A 25,065-nucleotide genomic window follows, 5' to 3' on the forward strand; every position below is an offset into this window, starting at 1 on the left:
GAAATGTATGATGATATAAAAGAAATTATTCAGGTAGTGAAAGGAGACGAAAATTTCATAGTCATGGGGGACTGGAATTCGATAGTAGGAAAAGGAAGAGAAGGAAAAGTAGTAGGTGAATATGGAATGGGGATAAGGAATGACAGAGGAAGCTGTCTGGTAGAATTCTGCACAGAGCATAACTTAATCATAGCTAACACTTGGTAAAAGTGGCAGGTCGCTATGCGTGGGTAGATTAGAATTCCTGGAGATCTTGTGGAATTCCAGACAGAGCATTAGGGAACAACTGACAAGAACGGGGGGAAGAAATACCATAGAAGAAGAATGGGTAGCTTTGGGAGATGAAATAGTGAAGGCAGCAGAGGATCAAGTGGGTAAAAAGACAAGGGCTAGCAGAAATCCTTGCATAACAGGAGATATACTGAATTTAATTGATGAAAGGAGAAAATATAAAAATGCAGTAAATGAAGCTGCAAAAAGGAATACAGGTGTCTCAAAAATGAGATCGACAGGAAGTGCAAAATGGCTAAGCAGGGATGGCTAGATTACAAATGTAAGGATGTAAAGGCATATATCACTAGGGGTAAGATAGATACTGCCTACAGGAAAATTAAAGAGACCTTTGGAGAAAAGAAAACCACTTGCATGAATATCAAGAGCTCAGACAGAAAACCAGTTCTAAGCAAAGAAGGGAAAGCAGAAAGGTGGAAGGAGTTTATAGAGGGTCTATGCAAGGGTGATGTACTTGAGGGCAATATTATGGAAATGGAAGAAGTCGTAGATGAAGATGAAATGGGAGATATGATAATGTATGAAGAATTTGACAGAGCACTGAAAGACCTAAGCCAAAACATTCCATTAGAACCACTGATAGCCTTGGGAGAGTCAGCCTTGGCCAAAATCTACCGTGTGGTGAGCAAGACGTATGAGACAGGTGAAATACACTCAGACTTCAAGAAGAATATAATAATTCCAATCCCGAAGAAAGCAGGTGTTGATAGGAGTGAAAATTACCCAACTATCAGTTTAATAAGTCATGGTTGCAAAATACTAACATGAATTCTTTACAGACAAATGAAAAAACTGGTAGAAGCTGACCCTGGGAAGATCAGTTTGGATTCTGTATAAATGTTGGAACATGTGAGGCAATACTGACCCCATGACTTATCTTAGAAGATAGGTTAAGGAAAGGCAAACCTATGTTTCTAGCATTTGTAGATTTAGAGAAAGCTTTTGACAATGTTGACTGGAATACTCTCTTTCAAATTCTGAAGGTGGCAGGGGTAAAATACAGAGAGCAAAAGGCTATTTACAATTTGTACAGAAACCAGATGGCAGTTATAAAGAGCCAAGGGGCATGAAAGGGAAGCAGTTGTTGGGAAGAGAGTGAGACAGGGTTGTAGCCTATCCCCGATGTTATTCAATCTGTATATTTAGCAACCAGTAAAGGAAATGAAAGAAAAATTTGGAGCACAAATTAAAATCCATGGAGAAGAAATAAAAACTTTGAGGTTTGCCGATGACATTGTAATTCTATCAGAGACAGCAAAGGACTGGAAGAGCAGCTGGATGGAATGGACAGTGTCTTGAAAGGAGGATATAAGATGGAACTTCAACAAAAGTAAAATGAGGATGATGGAATGTAGCCGAAGTAAATCAGGTGATGCTGAGGGAATTAGATTAGGAAATGAGAAACTTAAAGTAGTACATGAGTTTTGTTATTTGGGAAGCAAAATAACTGATGATGGTCAAAGTAGAGAGGATATAAAATGTAGACTGGCAATGGCAAGGAAAGCGTTTCTGTAGAAGAGAAATTTGTTAACATTGAGTATAGATTTAAGTGCCAGGAAGTCTTTTATGAAAGTATTTGTATGGAGTGTAGCCTTTATGGAAGTGAAAAATGGACGATAAGTAGTTTAGACAAAAAGAGAATATAAGCTTTCGAAATGTGGTGCTACAGAAGAATACTGAACATTAGACGGGTAGATCACATAACTAATGAGGAGGTACTGAAAAGAATTGGGGAGAAGAGGAATTTGTGGCACAACTTGACTAGAATAGGGGATCGGTTGGTAGGACATGTTCTGAAGCATCAAGGGATCACCAATTTAGTATTGGAAGGCAGCATGGAGGGTAAAGATCATAAAGGAAGACCAAGAGATGAATACACTAAGCAGTTTCAGAAGGATGTAGGTTTCAGTAGTTACTTGGAGATGAAGAAGCTTGCACAGGGTAGAGTAGCTAGCTGCATCAAACCAGTCTGTGGACTGAAGACCACAACAACAACAACATCGTCAGTGTGGACTTTCTGATGAAGAAGTGTTACATCTCTTAGAGAGTTCCAAAATTCAGTTGAAAATTGACATCACTGATGAAGATGATTATGTACCTCACACAAGTGAAGATGAAGACTTGTGAATGAGGAGTGATTAGTGGAAGAGGATTCAGATGCTGATAGATGTCAATCATCACCTCTTTCACCATAGCAGGCACAGTTTGAAGCATCTACAAAGATGATTACAAGGGATGGAACCGTGTGGGGGATTGGAAATTATTCATCTTGTGGAAGGTGGTCAGCTATGAATGTTCTGAAAGAGAAAGGAGGTCCCACTGCTTATGCTTGCCAATGAGTAGACAGCTCTGCCTTCCATCTTATTTTTGACGAAGCAATGCTACATCTCATGAAGAAATACACAGAACCAAATGTACAAAAAGTACAAAAAAACAATGACTGGTCTGTGTCACTTCAGGAACTGAAGAAACTGATAGCCATCATGTACGTTTGGGGTGTATTTTACACAAAAGGTACGTTTGTGGATGATCTCTGGTTGCACCGTTGGGGGCGTACTTTTATTAAGGACATTATGCCAAGGGACAGATTTCAGGAGCTTCTCAGATTTCTCCATTTTGATGAAAAATCAACCTGGGCGAATGCCTGGCAGCCAACAAATTCGCTCTTGTATCTGAAATTTGGGTAAAGTTCATTGAAACCAGTATTTGCACTTACCATCCTGGAGAAAATATAACCACTGATGATGAATTCATGTGCAACAAACCAGACAATATATGGTATCAAATTCTGGTTGGCTGTTGATGTAATGACAAGGTACATATGTAATGCTTGCCCATACCTCAGCAAAGAGGACTTGCATAGAGAGCAAAGAGCAACAACCACTTGGAGAGTATGTCATTCTGCGTCTCATGGAGTAGTTTGTAAATCAAGGGAGAAATGTGACCACAAGCAACTTCTTTACATCTCTTCAACTTGCTAAAAACTCAAAGAAAAGAAGACTTCATTAGTTGGTACAATGAACAAGATCTGTCATGAAATCCTTGATGAAGTAAGGAAGCCGAATGCTGAAATACACTCCACCACCGTGCTGCACAATAGTGGCAACACAGACTGTATCTTTATGTATACCAATGTAAGAAGAATAAAAATGTCATTCTTCTGAGTATTCTGCATTCTTAAGTAGCAATAAGCAAAGAAGGAAAGAAAAAAACCTGAAATCGTAACATTCTGCAATGCAACAAAGTACGGGATGGACATGGTTGATCAAATGAGCTGTAAATATACTACGAAGGTTGCATGTAGGAGATGGCCAATGCATGTCTTCTACAACATACTGGACATGGTGCCAATAAATGCATGGCTCATCTATAACACAGTATCGAACAAGAAAATGGAAAGGAAGAAGTTCATACTTCAACTGGCAAATGAATTCAAGGGAACGAAAGAGCAAGAACATCAGGCAAAGGAAGAGGATATGGGACTGAAGTCACCTATAAAGTGGATGAAGTGCCAAATCAGCCTCTGGAAAGGCAACAAGACCAGCAAAAACTGTGTAAAGTGCCACAACGCTGTGTGCGCAAAATGTGCGCGTAAAACTGAAATCGCCTGTGCTAAGTGCACCTAGCAGCTTTAAATGACTTGAGTGAAAAGAAATACGGCTGTTTGTAAAACAAATATGAGAGTAAAAAGGCCCAAATATACTAAATGTGTCTAAAATCTATGGTTAAGAATCTTTATCCTATGGCATTATTTTATGGGGAAACTCCACTTGTGTGCATGATATACTACTGCTGCAAAAGAAAGCTATTAGGATAATTACAGGCTCACCATACAAGGCTCATTGTAAACCTTTGTTTACTCAACAAAAAATCATGACAGTAATAAACCTATATATTTATTATGTTTTAATCTACACAAAAAAGAACTTACCTAAAGTAAAACGCAGGGCAAATATACATTGTTACAGCACTAGGACAAACAGCTCTATCTATATGCCCTACCACAGACTGTCAAAATCAGTCAACAGTTATGAACTTATGGGCCACAAATTATTTAACAAACTTCCACAAGGTATACAAAATTTACCAGAGCAACAATACAAACAAACACTTTATGACTGGTTAGTTATAAACCCATTCTACAATGTAAAGGATTTCATGACCTGTGGTATTAAACTGTAAAGTTTTTAACAATTCTGTCCTTCTATAGCATGTACTGTACTGTATTGTATTATATGTATGACTTTGTCTATTGCTGTAATGGCTTAAAGACAATAAAATTATTATTATTATTATTATTATTATTATTATTATTATTATTATTATGTTAGCAGGAGCCACAATACATTTGTATGATACATTGTTGTTCATATAAATTAGTAATTATTATTTATAATTGTAAATAATTGTTGTGGGATGAAGAAACACTAAAAAAAGTACTTGTTTAAGTCAAATATGAAAATATTTTATGTGGGGTCAAAATAACCCCTTTCTGTCGTTTTAGGAATGTCAGAAACTCCGCCGTTCTAGTGTTAATATAAACTGGCTTTCAATTTTCTAGGCCATCCTCTAATAATTTAAGACTAAACACATCATCTACACATCATCAGCCAGATTTTTAGCAGTACAGAGATTGTTTTTCCAAAGATATGTGCTCTTTTATGACTATATATCTATACATATAAAAACAAAGATGAGGTGACTTACCGAACGAAAGCGCTGGCAGGTCGATAGACACACAAACAAACACAAACATACACACAAAATTCAAGCTTTCGCAACAAACTGTTGCCTCATCAGGAAAGAGGGAAGGAGAGGCGAAGACGAAAGGAAGTGGGTTTTAAGGGAGAGGGTAAGGAGTCATTCCAATCCCGGGAGCAGGAAGACTTACCTTAGGGGGAAGAAAGGACAGGTATACACTCGCACACACGCATATATCCATCCACACATACAGACACAAGCAGACATATTTAAAGACCAAATTTAAATATGTCTGCTTGTGTCTGTATGTGTGGATGGATATGTGCGTGTGTGCGAGTGTATACCTGTCCTTTTTTCCCCCTAAGGTAAGTCTTTCTGCTCCCGGGATTGGAATGACTCCTTACCCTCTCGCTTAAAACCCACTTCCTTTCGTCTTCCCCTCTCCTTCCCTCTTTCCTGATGAGGCAACAGTTTGTTGCGAAAGCTTGAATTTTGTGTGTATGTTTGTGTTTGTTTGTGTGTCTATCGACCTGCCAGCACTTTCGTTCGGTAAGTCACCTCATCTTTGTTTTTATATATAATTTTTCCCACGTGGAATGTTTCCTTCAATTATATATCTATACAAGAACACAATAGTAATGAAATTCACAAAGAAGCTATGAACAAGTAAATCTATTACTTTATATTCTAAGATTATAAGTATGAAAATGTGTAAGCCAAATCAGCATACAAGAGAGCATCAGCACAGACTGTGATGTTGTATGGACCAAACAACTGGTTCATCATCACATGATGAAAATGCTAAAAAAGGGGGAGGCAGAGGGGAGAAATGAGTCCATGAAATGTGAGTGGGAAAAATTTTATACCTGTGGTAATTCCAGGTGGCAGAAATGACACCCAAGCAGATTGCAGATTGAGATTGATGGTATTTTATCCATAATATTGCTGAGAACATGCAAAGTACTTAGACACTACAGTAAAGCAATGAACATACTCCTCTCACACAACACTTCAAAGGCACAAATCAACTCAAAGAAAATGTATGAAAAAGATAATTGCACATAGAGTTTATGCAAAATATTTGTCACTTGGAGACGAGGTCTCCACATACTATTTACACAAACATAAATTATGATGAAAAAAAATTAAACAAAGAAAAAAGAAGCAAGCATGAATCTAAATGATAACACAACTCAATAATGGTCATTATAATTGCCACTCTCTCAATTGCTAATGTCAAAGCAAGACATATGCATGTTGTAATAGTTCGTCATGAACTATGAATTGATAAGAGATCTGTTCAACTAATGTTGGTATTGTTACATCATTTTGTAGCCTCAATACTTTGAAGGCCTCTTCCAGCTCTTGACCCTCAACAGAAGGTGACAAAGTCACATGGCAAGAGTTGATGGCAAGAATAACAGGTCCACTACATCAAGAAAATTTAAGGAAGGCAACCATACTGGAAAGTAATTAAAGTAAAAAGTGTCACAGATAATATCTGGGTGACAGGTCACTGGGAAGCCAACACATCTTATTGACTCAGTCCAGCTATAGAACAGTGATGATACATTCCAGTTTGGTGACCACGACAGGACGCAGGTTGTAATGTGCAATAAGCCATTTGGACCATCTATATTCTCAAATTTACAACCTTATCCTTTTTTTGTTCTTACTTGGAATGTTTTAAACTCCACCTGTATAATATGTCATGCTAACACAATTAGCCCCTGTGATTAAAGAACTAATTTCATAAAATTACTGTACTACAAAAAGATATAGATATATTTGTTTATGTGATATATATTATCATAAATGTTCTATTGTATGAATGAGTTAATTTCATTTTTTGTAAATTATTTTTGATTTAATGTTTTATGTTCTATGTTTCAATCTTAGTATGAATATATCTTTACTGATGTTATTTGGAATGAAGTTAACTCAGTGTGGTTGGCTTGCATGTCTATGTGGCGGGAAGGAAGGAAGGAGAAGTGTAAAGTTTCCTGGAGTTGCATATAAATGGAATGTATTTCACTCAGTGAACATTGTAAATTTGTGGTAGCAAGGCATCTAGGACTATTAAATATGAAAATTACATGCAAATCAGTTTTGTTATCTACATTATTCTACAAACACATCAGCCTATAGGGCTTCCAGACCTACAAGAGAACCTGGCTTCCAGGCAGAAGAAACTCAAGCAACAGATTTAAGGAGATCCTCAAGAAACAAGATGAGTACTTTTAATTTAAAACTACCACTAGACCCAGCCAATATTATTTTAACTCCATGAACAATTATTACAAATAATCATTATCCAATGTACGTAACAAAGGAGGTCGTTAAAAGATAAGAGGTGTGAAGCAAGAAATATGACATTGCCCAGAGAAACAGAGCAAAACATTAAGGATATTGTAACGTCTAGTAAGAAACAAAAACAACATATTATGTAGTAACGAGAAAATTATATGTATCATATTGTGTTATTGTATAAAATTATGCATTTTTTTTTTATTATTTATTTTTGAGAATATCTGCGTCGGCGAGTAATGAAACCGCCACAGACGATAAATGTCGAACAAAGATTAAAATAAGTAACTAGTATATAATACGTGACGAATAGCAATTTCTTTGTCTTCTTCATCTGGGAGTCGAACGAGTAAGATATCCTGTGTCGTAGTAGCGAACGCTAGTGTAGCATTCTTTTGTCGAGACTAAGCAATGTACGCCATTACGTGTGAATTCACAAAGGTCTGTAATCACTGAGATATTTAAAGGTTTTAATAGAGTTGTTTAAATGAAAACTTGTATTATTTATTGTTAAGCTTGCTTGCATATTATCCCATCCTGTTGAGACATTTTTCAGTTATATAAATATTATCTGTGGTGCTGAGCTGCGTGGAGAACGAAGAGCCGCTGCCGCGGCGTATTTAAACGACTTACAATATAGTCGAGCATACCGCAAGGAAGCGGTAAAATAATAGTAAAATAATATTATTTCTTTTAGCTCCCAGACTGGCAGTGAAGATCAGCAGATTTTATGATGTGTTGCAGATTGACGCGGGCTGCTGATAGGATATAATTTACAGTGCAAATAATTTAATGTACCTTCAGAATCTGATAGGAATCTTGCTGTGCTCCGTTCTGATCTGGCAAACTTTATAGTGACAACGTATTTTTTAATGAGAGTCTCATGTTCTTGGGCTAGTCGTGGTATGAAATAGCATTTTAACGAGAAATAAAATCCACTGCGAACTTGTGTTTTTGAACGATCACATGGACTGTAACATCAGTGCTCATAACAAAGTAATTTCAACTTTTAATCACTATGAAGTAGGGAAGATATATTGATTCTTAGCACGAGTTGCAGTTACTAAAAATCGTTCCTTAAATTGTAGGCCAGATACAGAACAATAAGACTTCCATATATACATTTTATTCCGCTAAAGGGTAATGATGATAAAGAAAAGCAAAGCACAGCATTGCTAAAAGTATTTCATGTAACTCTTTTCGTAAATGTGTTGTTACAAAGAGAATAAATAAACTAAAGAGCAACAATTTTACAATCCGCGAGAGAGTTGTACGTGAAACTGTCGCCCAAAAAGCGGGGCCCGAATTTGCAGTGGCCACAAATATAAAATTTTATGTATTTTTCTTTCAGTGTTGATTGTTATGTATGTGTAGATATATATGTATTTAGTGATAAATGTATGTATGTATATCATGATCAATGCTATGTATTAATGAATGTGTAAACACTCTTTCATGACAAAACGTACTACTGCAAACGAGTCTGAGAAGACGATCCTGATAGTACTGAGAAGCTGTAATGACTACGTAATCCGGGGGCAGCCGAACCCCGAGATAAAATAAACTAAAGGTAAGACTACAGTGTAGTTGTCCTGTTTGTAGAAGTCGAGCTCCAGTGAAGTGATCTCATTTCGCTAGTGGTGTGCATATTGTGCGTAGTTTGATGTTAGTGTTTGTGACAGGACAAAGTTGATGGTAGATAGTAATTTTTAGTGTGCAGTTAGTGTAGATAAATTAACGTATTTTGTGTGCAAGGGGCAAAACTGTCAGACTTTGTGGTTTAGTAAGCAATTTATGAATATGGTTAAGTTGCGTAGTCAACGTCCGAGCAATATGGATACTGAGGAACAACAATTAGTTAGTGCAGGAAATGTGGAACCGGGTACCTCAAGTAGTACTAGTACTCTCTTTGAGGATATAACATGTGAGAATGTGGGGGCAGGGGCACAGGAAGTGGTGCCACCGCCCACTAGTCCTCAAGGGGATGTAGAGAAAGAAGTTGTACCACCACCAGAAAAGCAGGAACCAGAGAGTGGTAATCTGCCTGGTGGGTATTCGCTTCAGGCTATATTAGAGCGCGTGCTGAATTACCAGGCAGAATTTGCGCAACAGCAAGTCGAGCGAGACCGCCAGCAAGCTGAGCGAGATCGCCGGCAAGCTGAGCGGGACCAGCAACTTGTGCAATCGTTAGAAAACATGAAAAAAGAGATTGCAGATATGAAACAGAATTATGAGTCGATACCTAAGGCCGTGCAGGAGCTGACTGAACAGGTCAACAACCTGCAAGTAGCAAACACTAACAAGGTAGACGAAATAGGTGTATTAGCCAATCGAGTAGAAAAGCTAGAAATAGATTCCACGCAGCTTGTAGAGCAGAAGTGGAACGAACAAGCAACTAAAATTGAAACAGAATTCAACTCATGGCTAGAAGTGAAGGAGTGTGAGATTGACAAGAACATTAATTCCAAAGTACAAGCAGCCATAGCAAATAGAGGCTCCGAATCGTTCAGTACCGCAGTGAATAGTCAGGTACAGAACGACGTGCAAACCATCAAACAAATACTCAGTGAGGATATTCCGCAGTGGCAGGTGAATATGAACAAACGGATATCCGACCTGGAGAAGGGTTTAGCACAAGGCAGAAAACATTTGGAACAGGAACCTCTGTCGCCAACAGCCCATGGTTTTGGCAGCGCACAAACTTATACGCGATACAACAATGGGGAATCTGTAGTCGATAATGCGAAGAGCTGTAGCTTCGGTTCGGAGCACACAGCATATGTCCAAGGAGCAAAACCATGTAGTTCAAAAATATTAGTGGAAGAAAGTTTAATCAAAAATAGACAATTTCAAACGTTTACTACTGAACGGAAATCAGTACACCCAGTAGTATTCATAAAAAGCTTTAAAAATATCTTGCCCAGTGTGTGGAACGAAACACAGAAAATTCAATACGTAATGTCGTACATTCAAGGTGATGCAGCGTTGTGGGCTACAGAAGTAGCAGACAGCTGCATGACATATGAACAGTTCGAAAGGGCATTTCTATCGAAATATTGGTCGCCTTGTATACAAGAGCGGCTAAGAAAAGAAGTATATAATCCCGAACCGTACTCACCTCGTCTGGGGAATTTGAGACGGTATTTTGAAAAATATATAAACAAAACACGCTACTGGGACGAGCCTATATCACCAAGAGACATAATAAGACTACTAAAATCACATTTACCCATTCATATCAAAGAGAAATTAATACACGTACCAGAAAGCGATATGGAAAACTTCCTGTCTGTTCTAGATTCTATAGACTTGATACAGGAAGACGCAAAATCAGCGTGTGATCACTCGCGGAATAATGGGTCAGGATGTAAACATGACAGAAATAGTAGTGCACAAAACCACAACCATGGAAATGGTGGGGGGGGGGGTAACAAGCGGCAAGAACATTCGCAAAATGGTAGTAATGGTAGAGGCCAGAACGGGTATGGACAAACAACTTATAACAAAAGGCGTCGATTTGACGACCGGTACGAATCTGGAATGTCAGGGACCAACCGCTGGAAAAATGCGCGAGGTCAGTGGCAGAGCAATTATAGTGATAGTAATCGAAATTGGCAGCAAAATCAGCGAAGAAGCCCAGAGCGACAGGGTAATGACCGGTATGACAACAATAGACCACCGCCGCAAAACGCGCCTATTGCGCAGCCGTGGCGGCCGACAAATCAGAGTGTACATATAGTGGAGGTCGCGGACAATAGCCTTCCAAGTACTTCACAAGCAACTAATCCAACAAACTAGAATCGGCCTCGATATGCTCTCCATCGATGGCCGAGGGATGGAGTGAGAGCAACACGAGTGATAATAATATACCTGGGATACGTATGCTGCGATACAACGATGGTGTCAGTATGGATAAAGATCTACTGAACGAACCACACGAATGTAAGAAAGATAATAACGAAAATGTGCAAGCTATTATCGAAGCGAAAATCAATGATGTTGCAGTGAATATAATCATCGACACAGGTGCCTCAGTAAGTGTAATGAGTATGGAGTTATTTAAGGCACTGGGAAAAGGACATAGCATTCCGACTTTCCCGGTTAATAATTGTAAGGTGTCTGGAGCCATTGGTGCACAGAGCCAATCAGTTAAGTACCAGGTGCAGGTGGAGATTTGTAAGGAGGGCGAAGCCATAGTGAGCTCGTTCCTCGTTGTTAAAGGATTGAAGGTGGCCTGCATTCTGGGAGTAGATTTTCTCCGTGAGAGGGACGCATTGATCGACCTCTCCTTGGGGAAATTAAGCATAGTTAATAGGGGTAGGAGGATTGAGTTATCTATGATGAAATCGAAGGAGGTACTTGTGCCGTGTTGTAATCGAATCAATATCAAGGGTAGGAACCCTTGGGTACTACACCTTGATGATTTGTCACATGCAGCAGACCTCTATTACCCGAACTTAGAGGATCGAAATTTTGAAACAAATGTTGAGGCATTTCAAACCAAAGTGCAGGAATCTGAAGGTTTAAGCGGTAAACAAAAGCAACAGTTGACGCAGCTGCTATCGGAATACACTATGGTATTTACCGACCGACCAGGAATAGTCAAAGGGTACCACTATCACATAGAGGTGATGCCCCACAAAACATACTGTCGCGCAACTTACTCCATCCCTTGGTCGAGGAGGGAAGTAGTGGCTAAAGAGATTCGGAAGATGTTGGCACACGAATGTAGCTATTTGTTAGCACATCCCCAGACGGGGAAAAATAAAAGGACTGTATCCACGTAAAGATGTGAAGTTATTTATTCAGTGACATATCACATATAAAGAGTAATAGTTGTAAGAAGATTTTAATTGTGTTTTAGAATATAAGTATGTTAGTATTAAGAAAGAAATTTGTGTGTAATGAAACTTGGAGGAAGTGGATTCAGAAAGTAGGCAATAGCTTACACAGGAAAGATTTTGTTTACAGACAATTAGAGCCCTTTAAAAATTATAGGCTCATTAAGCAACGAACAATTTTCTTGTTGATAAAGTGAGGATTAATTTCTTGAATCATTATACAAAGGATTAATTTCTTGAACCATTTTCTATGTGTAGTATGTAAGTGCAATTAATGATGCAATCTAATATAGTAAGGTAACTGTTGTATTAGGATAAGGAACCCTGAGAGAGAGAGTCTTGACTAGCCAAACATGGACTCTGTAATATGCAACAATTATGTGATGTTTGCTGCCAGTAGTGATATGAGAACGACACTGGAGCATAAGCTAATCAAAAAACAAGCCCGTTCCGTGGAAAATCCGCTTTGTATATAACAATGCTTCAATTGAAGCCTGTGTACTTGGTACACGCCCTTGAATATTCATTACGCGATACGCGAATTAAGTCAACCAATGTGGAACCTACACTGTAGTCATATAGGAAAAATCATTAAAAATAATGCTAGTGCTAAATGAAGTATTTATTGATCAATATGCCCAAGTCAAGCTGTCATGCACATGGTAAAATCTGTTTGATAGATGGGTGATAACCAGGCAAGCTACACTGATAAGAAAATTAAAAAATTTCACAAAAGGGCTATATACGCCTAGTAACAATATGAAAAGTGTGTTGTGATAAGGTAAAAACAAATAGACGCCATGTAGATGAGAGTGAGTATGCGAAGAACAGTTAAAAGGTATTAAAAAATAAACTGTGTGCATAAACAATGGAGGAAAGGGCGGAATATTGTGTGTAGCAGGGACAGAAAATGACTGTTGTATCTGCACCAATATATACGTCGATAAGTCTAGTGTTGAGTGACAGACTGTCCTAGTGCAGTGCTCAACGAACAATAGACAGTGTATAAAAACAGTAGTTATTGATTCGTTCGGAGTCGAGTTAAACGAACATCGATCGACGGGGACATTTAGTATGTGTGTTACGAAACATTTTCACGTGTTGAAAGACGCTCTGGCAGTGTACCAACCGTGGAGTGAGTGAAAATGTGTAGTACAATGTGCGTGTGACGAACCTTGAATACCAGTGTCACAATGCCACAAGAAACCTGTTATCACGCCAAACCATCCTGTGCATACCAGTGAAGCGACGGCTTACTGAACAATAAACGCTTTTAACAAGTTGCATCTTCTTCCACAGCTAGTAATCTGTGTCCTTAAAGACAGTACACCGTTGTGGAATGTTTGTTTCATGCGCTACAACGGGGAGCCATGCGGAGAAGCCGAGACGAGTGCCGTGCCGCCAGCCAGCCGGTCGCGGTAAACCACTGCCACTCGCCGACATCGGCGAATGGTTCGCCGCGGTGCGCGACTGCTTGGGCGCCACGTCAGCACGACGTCGCTGTTACTGAGAGCCGGTCGTCGAACCCAGCGGCCGTCGGCACGCGGCGTTCCAGACGACGCTACTCAACAATTGCTTCGCGCCGCCAGCTCCGTACAACATTGTTGTCATTCAAATGAACTATCAAAGATGTGTTTAATGCACTAACATGAATAGGGTTTAGTGGACACGAAATGACGTGACAAACATTTGTTTTTTCTTGAGTTATTCAATACGGACTCAAAGTATTCACTGGTTCAGTGATATATAGATATAATATGTTTTCGTCATGTTAATGAAGTATACTCGCATGAATGCTGGACATTTTAAACCAATTGTCGTGAGTAAATGCAAGGACGATTCATGATACTACTGTAAAAATGTGTAACAAGTGACTTTCATTACAATCCAAAACACAAATATTATATGGGTAACAAAGAGACTAAAGGTTTAACATGCTCTCACAAATAGCCTTTGTTATATGTGAACATTGGATAGAATCTGAACTTTTTGTGATCAAACTGGGTATTAAAACAAACCAGACGAGATGACCATGGCTCCGGCGCAGTTTTCCCAGGTTTTCTGATCGCACGTAGCCCGAATGGGGGAGCCAAACAAATGTAATGACCCTGGGACTAGGTTGACGGTCACCTCGCAAAGTGAAAGAACAGTATAAAAAGTGTAATTAAACCTACAGTGTAAAAGAACTAAGAAGTTTAAAGTGAATGTTCTAACCAAGGTAACAGACAATAACCAAACAGACGTTAGTGGCAGCATATTGCCGAACATTCTTAACGTTAGTCAATTGCTGCCAGGGGGCATTGTAACGTCTAGTAAGAAACAAAAACAACATATTATGTAGTAACGAGAAAATTATATGTATCATATTGTGTTATTGTATAAAATTATGTATTTTTTTTTATTATTTATTTTTGAGAATATCTGCGTCGGCGAGTAATGAAACCGCCACAGACGATAAATGTCGAACAAAGATTAAAATAAGTAACTAGTATATAATACGTGACGAATAGCAATTTCTTTGTCTTCTTCATCTGGGAGTCGAACGAGTAAGATATCCTGTGTCGTAGTAGCGAACGCTAGTGTAGCATTCTTTTGTCGAGACTAAGCAATGTACGCCATTACGTGTGAATTCACAAAGGTCTGTAATCACTGAGATATTTAAAGGTTTTAATAGAGTTGTTTAAATGAAAACTTGTATTATTTATTGTTAAGCTTGCTTGCATATTATCCCATCCTGTTGAGACATTTTTCAGTTATATAAATATTATCTGTGGTGCTGAGCTGCGTGGAGAACGAAGAGCCGCTGCCGCGGCGTATTTAAACGACTTACAATATAGTCGAGCATACCGCAAGGAAGCGGTAAAATAATAGTAAAATAATATTATTTCTTTTAGCTCCCAGACTGGCAGTGAAGATCAGCAGATTTTATGATGTGTTGCAGATTGACGCGGGCTGCTGATAGGATATAATTTACAGTGCAAATAATTTAATGTACCTTCAGAATCTGATAGGAATCTTGCTGTGCTCCGTTCTGATCTGGCAAACTTTATAGTGACAACGTATTTTTTAATGAGAGTCTCATGTTCTTGGGCTAGTCGTGGTATGAAATAGCATTTTAACGAGAAATAAAATCCACTGCGAACTTGTGTTTTTGAACGATCACATGGACTGTAACATCAGTGCTCATAACAAAGTAATTTCAACTTTTAATCACTATGACGTAGGGAAGATATATTGATTCTTAGCATGAGTTGCAGTTACTAAAAATCGTTCCTGAAATTGTAGGCCAGATACAGAACAATAAGACTTCCATATATACATTTTATTCCGCTAAAGGGTAATGATGATAAAGAAAAGCAAAGCACAGCATTATTAACAGATATTTCGCGGCTCTTTTCGTATATGCGATAATAAAAAACGTGAAAATATGTCAGTGAAGACATGATTTACTGTTGCCCAAAGTAATTTAAATATTTAAGAAAAAATAATTTCCATTTGGTGACAGCCAAAGGAAACTGAATTGTTGCATGGAATTGAATAAAAGGAAATAGTTGACCATAGTAACCAGGTCAGAAGCAAAACATGTTCATGTCCTTAAATGAAAACTTCTGTCACTTGAGTAAAGAAGCAGTACACCAATGATACAGAAGAATCCTGAGCGTTGATTTCAAGGCTATGACTGCAGCAGCAATCTCCGAGAGAGTCATTGTGGCAACCAACTAACTCAATGGCAGCGCTACTTCACTTCACAGCATGACGGTTGGTCAGCTGACTAAGTGATTATTGTAAATAGCCCACACATGATACATTGGCAGCACAGAATAGCTTCCACCCCTTGAGGTGAGTTATAAAAAGCCACAAGTTGAGTTTTTTGTGATTTGTTATGGGGAATTGTGAATATATATTTTTCTAGACTTGTGCAGTGGTGTCAAAGCTGTGTAATGATATGTCAGTGCTATTTAGCAGATATATTGTTGTTATTATTGTATACTCATAATCACCCACAAAATGGAAGAATTATCAGCTCTTGTGAAGGCTCAAGCAGAAAAGCTAAAGCAATTGGACTAACTGTCTAACAGCATTCAAGCTGCTAAACAAGAGTTTTTTGATAGTATGAAAGCTAATAAAGAAGAATTTAGCAGAATTACCTCAGAAGTTATACTCTGAACTAAATAAATAGGTCTGAAGGTACAAGATTTCCCAGAAGTTTTGTGGCCAAAGTTTTTGCAAATAAATCATTTTATTTACTTAGGGAAAGCTCAAGCTGATTTTGAATATCAGTGAACAAGCATTGTTACCAGAAGATCTGTTCATTTGTTCATCTAGAAAAACTATACAGAGGTTAAAAGATTAATTATTTTGTGGGAAGTTTTGGTGAGGACATGTTTTGTCTCATGTGTTTTGTTATTTTTTGGAGATATTCTGCATGAGCTTTGTGTTGCCCCAGGACCATTAAAGTGGTGATTGGTGTCATGACGTGTGGAATGAACAGCCACAGCAAAGAATCTTCTGCACGAAACATGACATCACAGAATACCAGAAGAATAATAATGTAAATGCTGTTGTGTATACTTTTTTTTAAAGCACGGAGATGGTCATGGTAGATTGTACCTAACTGATTAAGTTCAGATCATGTTTGTAATAAAAGGCATAACAAAAGCCGTCATACAAATCAGAGTTGTTGAGTTCTGGTTTAGGATATAAATATAATTCTGAAACAGACATAAGAAAAGTTTATCAATGAGTTGGAGGTACACAGACTGTTCAGTGCTAAAGATCAGTAACGAGGCAATTTAAAAACTAACTGAACCCTTGCATGATGTCACCCAGTAATAAATCAAATGAATGAACAGTTTACAGAGGTATATGATGAACCTAAGATGTTATACATTCAAAACTTGGATACAAGGAATGGATAGAGCTATTAAAGCCAAATAGAGATTTTAGTGAAATAGTTAATGACCCAAATACTTCAACTAGTTTGGAGGAACACCTGTACAAACTAGTTGAACCAAAAGTACAAAAGACTGTCAATTTTACTGACACTACCACGAATTCTTTCAGAGGTATTGTAGCACACCAGAAGGAATTTATAAAGTTTAAATGTGATGGTTCTGTACACCCACTGACATTTTTGAAGCAATGTAAAGAAGTGTTACTGAAGGGTTAGCCAGATATTACCAAAATAAACTTTATTGTTACGCATTTACAACAGGAAGCAGTAGACTCGTGTTCCAAATATAAAATTAAGTTTAAGATATTAAATCTATTTGAAGTAGCATGTAAGAGAGAATTTGTTTTGTCCTAGTGAGAATACTCTTGAGTTATGTTTGTAAGCCTGCTTCTCAAAAGTATATAAAAAAATAATGAATATTTAGAGGAAGAATTACACATTGAATGCTGTGTGCTGAGTACTAGTGTAAGTGGTAAGATGTTTATTATTGATAAGCTTATTTAAATGAGTATATGAACATTAAGATATATTTGGGTAGAATATTAAACTATGAATGCACTTTATGTAATGTATTAAGTCAATTATCATCAGTTGAAAGAGGAGAGTTTATTAGCAGTGAGCCATGTGCGAGTTCAGGCATTCTGCATTACGTACATGCACAGTTTTTTTTTTTTTTTTTTGGATGCAGTGTGCCTCACATTGCTAGTCACATAGCCAGGAAAGGAAAATTTATTTATTTCAAAAAGTTATACAATGATAGCTACTTTAATTACTTACCTGAGGTGAAGTTAGCCTATATTTATTTGTTTCTTAAATTGGTTTGTAAATTATGGGAATTTGATTGAAAAGATTATAAACTTACATAGCATTATGAATGTATTGTGTATTCATTTGTTATCATTTGCTAGAATTGAAAGTCTGTTATATATAATCTCTGGATCAACAGGAGAGCATTAGCTTAATTTTGAACAAATTTCTTGTAGGTGCTAATGTGTTGCTGTGTATTAACTTTAACAACAGAAAATCAAGGATGGAATGTAACAATATTGTGAAAAGGAAAGTTACTACACACACACACACACACACACACACACACACACACACACAAAAGAAGTGTGGCTTCAGTTGCCAGTGTGTGTGTGTGTGTGTGTGTGTGTGTGTGTGTGTGTTTGTGTGTGTGAAATATTACATGTATGATATAAGAGTTGCAGTAGTTTGCACAGAAAGATATTTTACTCTAAACTAAAAAATATAAATCAATAAGAAACATTGTATACTACTGATATAATAAAGAAATTTAAATCCCAGAAAAATTTGCACCCTTTTGCAAGTTTGGCAGAGTGATGTCCAAGTTAATTGTTTCATTACTTCATATTTACTTTTCCATGAAGCAATTCCTACCCCTTCAGTTTTCCTGTTGTCTGTAATCCATCATTTACTGTCCTCTCCTAAAGCATGAAAGTATCAGGGAAAGCTTGTTATTTGAGCATAAAGAACCCACGTCAGTGAATAATGATTATAAGCTTTATTTGAGTAAAACAAACATGGTTTTGTATGTATGATTTCATGTCTTCTCTTTCCACTTACGAATAATGCTTGGGATGACTCATATGTTGTTACCCAATCTCTACTGGCTACACATAGAGGTGTGGTTAGGATCACTTTTCAGTGCCTGTACAGAACTGTTTGTTCTGTAGGGAATGACAACCACAATTCGTCCTACAGTGTCTCAACAAATAACTCATGAGGAAGATACCTTCGAGTAACAGTGCCCATGCCAGGGGGGAAAACTCCCATGGAAAGGAAAAAGCATATTGCAGTCAGGTTTTTTTTCTTTCAAGAGAAAGATTGAAAAGATGGTATTCTTCAGGCTTTTAACAGTCAGGACTGGGACTTTTTTTATGGCTACTTACAAGATGCCATTCATCTTCCAATAAATTAAAAGTACTCGACGCTCCCCTTCACCCCTGGGGCCCAGGCATAATCCCCCCCCCCCCTTGTCTAACTATCATATGGGTGGGATTGGAATCTGTCTTTGGGGATCTATCTTCTTATTTATTTGGTTCTAATGCACTTATTCTTTCTATTCTATTTCTGAAACCCTTTTTTTTTACCCATGCTGCTTCTAAGGAATAGTTTTACTTATACTCTAGCATGTCACTATGTCCTTTAGGTACAAGTATTAGTTCCCTTTCTTTATCCACCACCCCTCCCCTCCACCCCATTTAATTGGCTTCTTTCCTTAGAAGCAGCATGGGTAAAAAAAAAAGGGTTTCAGAAATAGAAAGAATAAGTGCATTAGAACCAAATAATCTAGAATCTAATCCAGAAGATCATTTGTATTTTGATCTGAAATACATGTTGTCAATGCCAATTAAATGGGGTGGAGGGGAGGGGTGGTGGATAAAGAAAGGGAACTAATACTTGTACCTAAAGGACATAGTGACATGCTAGAGTATAAGTAAAACTAAAACAGTCTGGCAAGCAAAGTATTTTGCCAGTACCACAGTAGATGGAATTAGTGCATGAATTATAAGAATAAAAAAGGGAGAATGAATGTAGAATGAGTAACATGAGAGAAAGAGCTTCAATATGTAATTCAAAACAGGAGTCAATAGGCTATCACACACACACACACACACACACACACACACACACACACACACACACTAAAATGGCCCAAAAAAGCTGCTTTTAATGAAACCAAACTGCTCTAACTTTAGGAATTTGGCACTTACATTCAAACAAAGTTTGGAATTACTAAACGATTTCTCATCTACAGCATTACATGCTATGTAAATGTGAAAAGCAATTCACACTGCCCCTGCACCATATTGATATTATTAATGTTATTATATTTATAATTTGGTTAATTTGTATAATGATATTTAACATGTCACACAATCAAGAAGTTTGGCAAATAGTTAACAAGTATAATTCAAGAATAATTGCATTAGGGGCATTTACTAGCAATTTGTAACAGCCCCCTACATTCAACTCTTTCCCCTTAAGAAAGTGCACTGACTCTGCAAACACAAAGTGTTGGAGAGATATCCTTATCCATAACCACTCAAACAACACCAACTAATTGAGGCTGAGTCCAAGGCATGTTCATCTCATTTGATCATATCTGATGAGGTCAGTAGGACTGGGGTGACTCTGAGGCCACACAGCCACCCTTGTGACAATAGGGACATAGGGACAACTGGTTGCAGGTATATATCACCTTTGGGGTGCTGTAGTCAAACAAATGGGTGCAAACGATTGTACAGAGTTCATCAAATACTTCACTGACATAACTCTCGGGGGGGGGGGGGGGGGGGGGGGGGGGAGACAAAAACAGAAATTCTGTCTTCCTCAATAATTAATGGTACTGTTTAGTTTCTCAGTTTCAGTTATTGGCCACCTTAGTAGATTACTTCAGTATCATCTTGAAACTTTCAAAAACAGTGTAATAATGCATTAAGAATTAGCTACAGAACATTACAAATTTAAAAAAAAAATACAATCTAATGTGATTTAGGTCTGGTGACATCTTTTCTAGATTCTTGTTCAGTTAAATGTGTGAGCAATTCAACACTCTCGAGCAGCATAAAGGGCAAAATTTTGTTTGGTTCATCGATATGTATTAAGAGGAAAGGTTGTATCTTTTTCTCTGATGGAAAGGAGTTCTCAGTTACTCATTACTTAGTTTAAAACACTTGGGACTTCCAAGTTTGAAGATAATGCTGTTCTATATCACAGGTCATCACTTTCATAAGGCAGTTTTCCATGTCGCAGAGTTGTAAGTCTTACATGTTTTTTAATAGGCTTGTAGTGAAATGAAGACAGTCAAAAAATTTCCCAATAAAGGCATAGGCCACAATATTTTATTTGTTACAACTTCAAAAAGACAATGAATGACAAACGTATTCCAGAACCAAAACGGTTTCACAGGTGGATCGAAACTACATGTTGCTTAAACTTAGGGTCAGTTTTACACCTCTCTCCTTGCAGCGTGGCTCAAACTCTTGCTGAAGATCATCAATTATGGATGTGAGCTTCTCGTCATGTGGAAGAGATTCCTGAATGGCGATGCTCATGCGACGCAGACCTGAAAGTTGAAAAGAATAATAATAATAATAATAAAAAATTGTGTGAAGTTCAGAATTACTAGTTCATTGTGCTACAATTATAGATACAAATTCTTGGAAGTTCTCTCAGATATATTTCTCCAAACAAATAAGGTACCAATTGCTTGTTGAGAATTTCTTGCATGTTACCCAAGAGAGAGTGGGAAATGGTAGACTCTGCCCAGCACAGTTGACTGGAATCAATAGAGTTGTGATGTGCAGAACAGGTTTTGCCTTTCTCAAGCAAAGCTGGGACCACACATGAGCTTGTTACTTGATACTAAACATCAACAAAAGTAGCTGTGACCTAGTAAACAACAACTACTTTAAGGTTCGTGACTGCAAGGAGAAGAAAACAGCATCCAAGATTGGTTCATACTTGCTTTGTAATTTATGTTTGAACAAAACACAATATTACATTCACTTCCTAATTATCAACACCATACTTCACATAATTTTGTTATTGTTTGATCTTTGATGTTGGCAATGACTGAACATGATAACATACCATCCCGGAGTCTTCCAAATTCTGCTGATTCAAAAGTATGGAGAAGACCAAAGGAGAACAACCAATGCATGAGCAGAATGATTTTGGCAAGAGAAAATCCTATAACTTGGTGTTATAATACTGTTTATCAGCTGTTGCCTGTAATTCTGCTGGAACTGTGTGCTACAGAGTAATGCATAGGTTTCTGGGAAATTGATAACAAACTCCTCCCATTGCACAATTTTTTTTTTTTCCTGCCTTGTATCCACTCACTCTTCATTTCTTCATTCATTCATCATGTTGTGTAGATCCCATAAATGAGGAAAACCTTCAGGTGAATGAGCTGTGATACACATTAACAAAAAGAAATCATTTCTTTTAAACTTAGTCTGCATGCTGTATTGACAATAAACTATTACTATAGAGCTTATGCTGCCTAAACATGATCTAGTAATTAGCAGGAAAGGCACTACTTTGAAAAAGCTGCTTCCACAGTTACTTGAAATTTTGTTGTTTATGTTCTATTGGTAGCTAAGTACTAACTTGAATAAATAACATGTGGCTTGGGGGCTTGAAGGTAAAGTGCCAGACCATAAATCCAAAGGTCTTGGCTTTGATTCCCAGTCAATTGTAGGATTTTTTGGGTGTCACTTATCACTTCTTTTAGAGCCCTCAATGCTTGCTGATGTGAAGAATGTCAATTTGCATCATGGTTCAGAATCTATATAAAAATATAGGCCTCCCTATAAGTGGCTGAGTAAGTCAGTTCAAATGTCGGAGGAATGCAACAGCAAACCACCTCCAACAGTACCATGTATAGTAAAGCTCTATGGTGTTCTGAACAATCTTCAGATTGATGACTGCTTTTACTGTTACATCTAAGAGGCTTGTTTACTGTACACTGTTACTTGCAAAGCTTAAATAAGAACACTCCTTCTTGCCATGTAACTAACATGAATCTGAAATTTTTGAATCTGGATAATCAGATAAATTGTTGAAGAAGGGGATAATGAAGTATGTTTTAATTTTCTTTTCAGTTGGTAGGAATAGCCCATTACGTGAATTATGTTAAGCCTAGTGTGTGGCAAGACAGATGATTCAATAACTAAAAGTAAGAGATACATAAGTTCTCTTATTCCTTGTGTTCCTGTTGTCTGCCTGAGAAGAAGCCTTCCCCTTGGTCCATGAGATAAACGTATGCTGTTGTCTTACAGTCATTTCAACAGTGTCATTTCATTCAAGTAATAACAAAGAAACTACCGAACAGATGCCTATCACTACCTTGCACTTGATTCACACAGTTGCCACCTACAGAGCTTGTTCATACCCAGAAAAGGAGTCCTTGCTACTACTTCTCTATAGTACTGTAGGATCTCAAAGATCAGTAGGTGGGTGATCAAGCAAATATGCTGCATGCCTGAAGGCTTCCAGGTTTTTCTGATTTCTGCTGACTGAGGACTGGAGCAAGATGTTATGATGGAGGAAGCCATCAAAAAAGATGTAAGGTATAAAGTAGCAGAATGGGATGACTATTAACGAAAACTGTGATTCTGATTATATCAAAGTACCCAAAACTACCTCATGATGATTATGCAAAGTAGTATAAACACATGAGCACACTCTGTTAACACTATGAATCCAATATACTGATGTGATTAGAACACCTAGAATGTAATTATGGTGAAATATAACAAAAATTTGACAAAATATATCTACTGTCTGAAAATATGTACAGAAAATGTTAAAACCTGTACTTACAAAGTTCATATACAGAAATCTGATTGTAATTATTGCTTAGCTAAGTGTAAAGATGTAGGATTCATGTTAGTATCAAAATCAAACCCATATTTAAAAAGTTATTAAGATTTGTAAATCAGGTGTTAATGTAGAAAGGTATTTCAAGTAATTTGTCAGCGATCATTGTACAATTTCAGCGTGTTAATTATTCTGGAAAAATAGTAACAAATTGTAGCTCATACAAGAAAGGTATTTGCACTTGTGAATATGGACAACCATCAGCTGTATAATGGAATGACGACAATGAAAATTTGTGCCGGATCGGGACTTGAACCTAAATTACCTGCTTATCGCAAGCAGTTGCCTTACCATTTGGCTATCTGAGGACAATTCATGGCCAGACTCCAATTCCATATATCATCAACCATGTGTCTACAACCTATACTCATACATCCATTATGTATATTCACATACAGGGGAGACATTTTACTTGAAAGTCACTTGCTCAGTGTTGGCACAAATTTTCACTGTCAACATTCCCTTATATAGCTGATAGTTGTTCATATTGCCAGCTGTGAATACATTTCTTGTATTTCATAATGGCTGTAGTCACCACAGTGTGTTCCTTCAACATGCATTTGTGTCTGATGAAATTTTGCACATAATAACAACAGCACTGCAGTATTGAATGCTTTTTTATTTGATTGTTAAAACATATATCAGGACCAGCAGCAAGAGCTTTGGGATGGCTAGTACTGTCTCAGATTTTGTAGGACCAATGTCACATCATCCTTGTGGTACAAAAAACAATTTTATTTAAACCAAGTAACAATTAAGACGAGTCAGTCCTGACATACGAAGGGCCCAGACTTTCATTTAGGGTTGAGTTAATTTGTAGTGAAGAGAGCCACACCTCAACTTACGAACTTCAAGAAACATTAAGCTAAGTATCCAGTTCTAGTAGCCATAAGAAGTGGTTACATTTTAAGGGGAAATGAAATTTACTTGACCCTCCAGCCATTACTTTTGCTGTTCTCAAAAGTGAGTTGGTACGATCTGCAGTGTAAATAAAATGAATTCAAGAATAGGCCTTCTGTGGGTGAACAGCAATACTATTGGATCTCTTGTGTCTGTGTACAACTAGTCTGTGTTCATCTAAGTTGAACCCTTATGTAAACAAATGTATGCTTTGTCCTGCCATTCATTATCAGCTGCATTTCCCAAGCGTCTGGTGTCATAAGGCCACTAGAAGGGGTCTTTATTCATGTGCCTGGTATTTCACTGTAATTTTAGTGCAAATTCAACTCTGACACAGGCTAAAACATCAACAGTTGTAAATTTCATTGCCGATCACTGGCTAAAACTTGAAGCCAGGTAATTCTTGTATCAAATATCCGTTTTTAGATGGTTTTGCTATAACTGAAAGTCATACCCATGTGGATATGTTATTCATGTGGATGAATGAATTGGGTAAGTTTGGCAGAGCTGCTGCAGGTTAAATGTTTTGATGATTCATGGATTTGTTTTAGAGATTGGTGGAAAACATAATTTCAGGTAACTGAGGAATCTGTTCCCAAGAATCAAAAGGAATCAATAATTTATCTGAGAAGTAGAGCATCCAGATTTTCATTTATT

The 25,065-nt window shown here is 37.5% G+C and overlaps 1 protein-coding gene across 1 annotated transcript in view; it reads right to left on the minus strand.

Annotated features, from left to right (window-relative positions):
* Positions 1-21,041: 21,041 nt before the first annotated feature.
* Positions 21,042-25,065, minus strand: part of LOC124620157 — an 88,016-nt gene continuing 83,992 nt past the window's right edge. Inside the window, exon 7 of the mRNA XM_047146827.1 lies at positions 21,042-21,187. Coding sequence (XP_047002783.1) covers positions 21,042-21,187 — 146 coding nt within the window. The remainder of the gene's footprint in view (positions 21,188-25,065) is intronic.

The sequence above is a fragment of the Schistocerca americana genome, chromosome 6 (assembly GCF_021461395.2).
Source record: "Schistocerca americana isolate TAMUIC-IGC-003095 chromosome 6, iqSchAmer2.1, whole genome shotgun sequence".
NCBI classification, from domain to species: domain Eukaryota; kingdom Metazoa; phylum Arthropoda; class Insecta; order Orthoptera; family Acrididae; genus Schistocerca; species Schistocerca americana.